This window comes from Tasmannia lanceolata, unplaced genomic scaffold (assembly GCF_043159265.1).
Source record: "Tasmannia lanceolata isolate RefF3 unplaced genomic scaffold, GAP_Taslan_0.1 ptg000013l, whole genome shotgun sequence".
Taxonomy (NCBI): domain Eukaryota; kingdom Viridiplantae; phylum Streptophyta; class Magnoliopsida; order Canellales; family Winteraceae; genus Tasmannia; species Tasmannia lanceolata.
Window position 1 is genome coordinate 14,572,215 of NW_027518690.1, and position 6,654 is coordinate 14,578,868.

The window sequence follows — 6,654 nt, forward strand, 5'->3', positions numbered from 1 at the left end:
TCCTAACCTGATCCAACCTGAGCCTTGAATCGAAGATGGTCAACCCTAATCCAGCCCCCCTATAAATCGCTCGACCCTAACCCAACCCATCTAACATGTTTTTCCAAATCAGGTTGGGTTGAGTCGGGTTGGGATCAGGTTCACTTAAGGCCCAAAAAAAAATACAAGAAAAAACATAACTCTTAGAAAGTCACAATAAAATTAGAGGATGGAGGTCGGGTTCGGGTCGGGTGGGGTTGCCAAGGCCCCAGGAATTAAATCTGAGATTACTAAACCCAAGGAAATGCCAACCCAATCCAGCCAAAATCGGGTTAAGCACGACCCAAGTTGCACCTCTTTTTAATTTAGCGGTGAATCTTTGATAATTAGAAAATTAGGCAAAGACAAATACGCACCCCCTGTAGGATAATTCACACCTCTGTAAATGGGTTCGAATTTACCATCGCCCTAAAGTAGAGGTAGATTTTAAGAATAAAGCGTACCAAATGTGGGCAGTTACACACAGGTGAAAAAACCCTAGACTCGGAGTCTCCTACAATCCTACCAAAAAAACCACAAACCCTAATCCTCTCTCTCCTCTCAAATCCCAAAATCCCTCTCCCCATCTTCCCAATCAAACCAATTCAGACAGACAAATCCCACCACATCTGACCAACCAACACCCATAATGGAAATCCAACTCTCTCACCCTTCAGGTTCCTCCCCATCCTCTTCCTCCTCAGCCCCAAACCCTAACCCTAACCTTAACCCTAACTCAATGCAATCATGGTGGGAATCAATCTCCAAAGCCAGATCCCGCATCCAATCCCTCTCAACCATCCTCCCTTCCACCACCATCTCCTCCCTCGCCGACTCTGATCGCCCCGCTCGCTCTCTCCTCGAAAGCCCCACCGCCTATCTAACCCTCTCCTCCTCCCTCTCTTCCCCAATATCCGGCACTGGCTCCGATCCCCTCTGCAATTGGCTCTATGACACCTTCCAATCCTCCGATCCCGATCTCCGTCTCGTCGTCCTCTCATTCCTCCCCCTCCTCTCTGGCCTCTACCTCTCTCGCATTTCCTCCCCCAATCCTCCCTCTCTTGCCGGTTTCGAAGCCGTTCTTCTTGCAATTTACTCGTCTGAGTGCAAAACCCGCGCTGGAAAACCACTTCTTATCTCAGTTCCCGATCTTTCTCAGCCTTCTCTTTATCATGCTCCTAAATATAACAAAACCCTTGTCTCCAATTCTCATGCTGTGGCCCCATCTGTAAGCATGATTTCAGCCCCTCTTGAGCCGCAGATTGCGGTTAAATCGACTAAACGTGGTTGTATTGTTGCTGTTACGCTTGATTGTTATTATAAGAAGATTTCTCTTATGCCTAGTCATTCTAAGCTTGATCTTTGCGAGTTTGCTGCCGCGTGGGCTGGGCAGGATTGTTCTTGTAGTAAGGAGATTGATGGGGAGAGTGAGGGGAATGCGAATTTGGAGATTAGGGTTTTGGAGGGGAATGAGGATAAGACTGGGGGTGTGGAGGAAGAGATGGGTAGATTGAAAATTGGGGAGAGAAGGAGCCCGAATCGTGCAAATGGGCATTGCCGTGAAGAATCTAGGGTTTTTGAATCTAGGGTTTCTGAATGTAGGGTTTCGAGAGGGGCGAGGATTCCGTTCCCTTGGGAGCTGTTTCAGCCTGTGTTGACAATTCTAGCGCATTGCCTTTTGGCGCCGTTGAATCCACAGGAGGTTAGAGATGCGGCGGCTGTGGCGGTTCGCCATTTATATGCGCGAGCTCTTCATGATTTGATTCCACAGGCGATATTGGCGACTCGGAGTTTGATACAGCTCGATAAGAGGGCGAGGATTGCGGCCAAAGCTGCGGCGGCGGCTGCCAATGCAGCTTCGAATGCGAACCCTTCGAACAAACCGAAGAGACCCGAGATTCTTTTGGTCTCAAAATGAGTGTTTGAGTGACGTTTCTTTGTGGGTAATGATCTTTTGTTGTATAGTCAGTTTGCATCTCCTTGAAAGCATTTCGATCATCCCCTACAAGAATAATTTATGCAAGTTTTTTATGTTTTTTTTTTTTTTTTTTTGTATTTTCTTTGGGAATTAATGTGTTTAGATTGCCCAGTGTATGATCCATCCATATGTATTGTACCATCTTGTTTTAGAGTATACACAGTGCATATCTTTATGTTTAGTACCCATTTCGTAGGTATATGCTCTTACATAGTGTTCTTTCTATTCTTGAATACTGGTATGGAAAGCTTGAGGTTGGTTAATTTGCGTTGCAGTCTCTTTTTTTCTCCCTAATTTCTTTAATCTTACCATACTTAATGGGGGATCCATTTTTGTTTCGCAAATATGTATGATTCTCACTTACCTTCTCATTTCCATTTCATGCATCAGTGTAGCTAATAGTCAAAAGTTCTGAAATGTAGTATATTTTTCTTGCATCCTCTCCCATATCAGTTTATTGCCTTGGAAAGTGTCCTTCAAGGTCCCAAATTGGCTCTGCATATTCATGAACTGGTTTTAGCATGGTAATGACTAAGGATGTAAGGCCATAAAGTGGTATATTTTTCTTGCATCCTCTCCCATATCAGTTTATTGCCTTGGAAAGTGTCCTTCAAGGTCCCAAATTGGCTCTGCATATTCATGAACTGGTTTTAGCATGGTAATGACTAAGGATGTAAGGCAATAAAGTGGTATTGACGTGCTCGTGATTCCATCTTAGACTTATTTATTTGTTTTGTTTTAACTGTTCTTGGTTCTGATTAAGTGGAAGTTCTTTTTTGGAAGGTATACAAACGGTTGCTGTTAAAACTATGTTGCTTCAGTTCTTCATGTAGACCTGCACACCTTTATTGAATTCTCATCTGTATGACAGATACTTAAAATGTAAAATATTGTCCTTTGATTGTGTAGGCCTTATCAAGGTTTAGAAGGAAAAACATGTAAAAACACATTTCTCTTTCTTTCATTTTGTAGGAAAACCAGACTAACTGAAACCTAACTACCAGGCTCATGACAACCCCCTCACTAGAGGTATCAATTTTCGATGATAAAGAAACAAAGGGTCTCTTTGGATGACACCGAAATTAGTCTTTATATCGAAATAGGATTTTTTTGATTTAATTCTATTTGCAAATGGAAGATTGAGGTATCAATAATCTATGGACTGCTGATATTGGCACTGCCATGTTTTGATAGTGGGCTGAACTCATCTTGTCGTCTCTTTTTAATTGGTGGGTGGGAGCTTTTTGGGAATTGTAATAGCTTTTGACAGCCGGTTAAATAATAAAAGAGAAGGTGACTTTGGCCCATAACATGGTAATGCCAATATGGCAATATCAATAGCCTTTTGAAAATACTGTGACAGTTTGTGATTTTTAATAAAATGTCAAAATCCCATATTTTCTCGAGTTTCTGACAATCTTTTTCTTTTCCCTTTTTGGTAATAAAATTTGCCATTCAAAAGAAGTAAAGTAATCAATGTAAAATGCACTGATACCTATATTCCCTTGTAGCACATTAATTATCTAGAAAGATGAGCATTTCATCGCGGCTGATGAGTTGGTGATGTTAGTCCCGTTGTGCCATTGGCTTTAGGCAATTTCAGTTTTGTCTGTATTTCAAAGTGCAAGATTCTTTATATCTGAAATGGGTGAGTCAGTCACTGATTAAATGCACGATGAAAAAGAAAACATTTATGCTATATGGGTGAGTCTTAATGTAGATTTTCATATCCGTTATTTTTTTAATGTAGATTTTTCATTTCTGTTATTTTTTTCATATCTGTTATTGCATGCTATTTAAACATTTTTTTACCTAGAGGAGTACTAGCAATTGTAGCACACCTCTGGTTTTGCATGGTGGGCTTGTCAATGGAAACCACCATGTCGTGACAATCAAATGGTGGTTTCATATGGAAGATGCAGAACTGGAGGCATAGCTGCAATCCATCTATTGTGAATCGACGCATTTATTTTTCTCTATGAATGCCATTTATTTATATAAGAAATATATCATTCAATATCATATTATATTGTTATTAGAATTTTATAGCCATTTCAAAAAAAAAAATCATATTATATTGTTATTAGAATTTTATAGCCATTATAATCACATTAATTTTTTTTTTTTTTGAATGGTAAGAGAGAATTCATTTAAACAAAGGCGACCGAGGAGGTCCCAAGAAATACAAAGATATACAAAGACAACAAGGGAATATGCGCCCGAAAAGGTTGAAAGTCGAAAACAAACTAAGGAGGAAGGAAGTCGAAGAGCTCGACTCTCTCCCTATGGACCTCCTCTCCAGCAAGCTTGTCAGCTTCCCCAGTCGAAAACAAACTAAGGAGGAAGGAAATCGAGGAGGATCCAATTCTATCAATCTCATCAAATAAAGCAGCAAATCTCTATTGAATTTATAAGAAAATTGGAAGAGTTATAATCACATTAATTCAGTGTCCGCTTTCTAGAATATTATATTAAAGTTTTGTGTATTACTTGAGACAATTAAGTGAAAACCCTGTATCATTAAATTTATGTCTTTATATACAAATGATAAAATACAAATTCAATCAAAATGAATAAAGTGAAAATCTTTATAAATGGATATCATTAATTAATAACAAGATTCCTCACTTCTTATCTTTTTCAACTGATTACAAAAAGGAAATCTTCATAAAACAAAATGTTGGTTTTGAAAAATAATTCAATCCATCAGTTTGGAATTTTTTTTTGCATATTTTAATTTCTTCCTATTTATGCGTTTATTTTTCTTTTTAATTGTTTTTGTAAGGACAAGTTAGCGAGACCCTTTTTCCCTTTGAATCTGTCTTGCGGACAAATGCAAGCAAGAAACATTTGCTTTCGTTCTCTGAAATACTATTTACAAATATAAATGTGTATCTTTTGGTTAATTGTTGTCATTGTGGTGTATAAAATGCATGCTTTAACTAGTTTTCCATTTTGAATCGTTGATGTCTACATCTCCCCCATTTTCCTTATGTAGCTTTTATTTTCTTTTGAAAATGTATTTAGTTTGTTATTGCTCTGTGTTTTCATTTTATACGAATATGCATATGATTTTATGCCCATATATCCAGCTTCCCTCATGATTCTAGTTTCCGACTTGCGCTTTTTACTAAATTCTTCTATGATTGCTGCATTGTTAACTCCGTGCCTGCATTATGTATTTCTTGTAGTGAGTGTGTAGTTTCTCTGGTGTCAGTTGTAGAAAACTTGATAGGAAATATGAGGTTCTTAGCAAAGCAGCTGGTATTCTTCTAAATAAGGTGATGCCTTTGGGACCTTGGTCTTGTTTCTTTTGCTTTTTAATGATATTTGATTGTCATTCAAATAAAAAAGGTGTTGTCTTTGCATTTTGAATTTTATGTTGTTTCTGACACAAAAGTTGTTTTGTTTTGATGCTTTAAAGTAGGCTTTTACCCTGCCTCTAAGAACTTGCGAGCGCCAAATAAAAGAGAATGACACGAAAAGTGGATAAAAATGAAATCAAATTGTCATAGTTTTTACCAATGAAATATCTTTCGAGGCTAACGGTAAATGCTTTGGCCTTGAGGTCAGAGGTTCGATCCCAGCTTGCCTATTTTTAAAAAAAATAATCTTTCGAGGCTTGAAACAATGAAATCATTAAAAATATGTTGAAATACCCATTGAAGATCTTGAAGAGATCTTCCAAATGAGCCATAGACCACTTAAAAGTTAAAACAGATACTTGGGTGGCGAGAAGTTATGTCTCTTGGAAGTTTTATGTCTGTTTGAAGAGACTTTTTTCTACCTGCATCAGTAATCCCCCAATAGGAGAGAGTCATAGTTACCAGGGTGGGAAACGAATTCGGGAAACGAAACGTGAAACGGAAATGGGAAACGCATGAAAAAAAATACAGGGGAAACGAGAAACGAGAAACAATAGACAATCGTATGAGAAATGTTTTAGGAAATGATGTGTTTTTTCCAAAATGATTTTCATAAGTTCCACACATTTTTCCTACACATTTCATATGCACTTTCTACGAGTGTTGCATACGTTTATCACGCGTTTATACATTATTTACATAAGTTTTCCCCATGTTTCCCATGTGTTTCAGAAACATATCTCCAATTTTGTATCATATTTTGGAAACGTTTCCGAAACGTGTTTCCCTCATTTTATGGGAAACGAGTTTCCCAACCGCAAGAAACACGTTTTATGGGAAACGGGTTTCCCACCCACCGAGGAGTTTCCGACAACTATGGGAGAGACTCTTCCTCGAGTTCTTTTAAATATGTGCATCAAGCAATACCGATATAGGAATTTCAACTTTTCCAAAGACATTAGGAAAACTCTTCAAGGAATTAGATACTTCAAATATAGGGGATGCACAAAACATTCAAGGTTTGGTCTTCCTCTTTAAAATTCTTCTGTCCTGAAATCTTTCAACTATGTCACCTACTTTATGTGAACTTGTAGAAAATGAGAAAACGTATGTTGAAAGTTCTCCTTCATTGATGACGAACTCCAAAAAATCTTACATCCTGTAGTTCCAGAACATTACAGGTTCTTTTTTTTGTGTGTGAAAATCTTACATCCCGGATATCAGGAACATTACAAGTTCTTTTTCCCGTAACAGGTATATCCTCGGTCATTTTCTTGAGAATGATCTTTCAGC

At 38.2% G+C, this 6,654-nt stretch overlaps 1 protein-coding gene across 1 annotated transcript; it reads left to right on the forward strand.

Moving 5' to 3' along the window:
* Positions 1 to 667: 667 nt before the first annotated feature.
* Positions 668 to 1,936, forward strand: LOC143890995 (uncharacterized). Its single transcript, XM_077395656.1, has one exon. It carries the CDS (start codon positions 668 to 670, stop codon positions 1,934 to 1,936), a length of 1,269 nt encoding a protein of 422 aa, XP_077251771.1.
* The last annotated feature ends 4,718 nt before the right edge of the window (positions 1,937 to 6,654 follow it).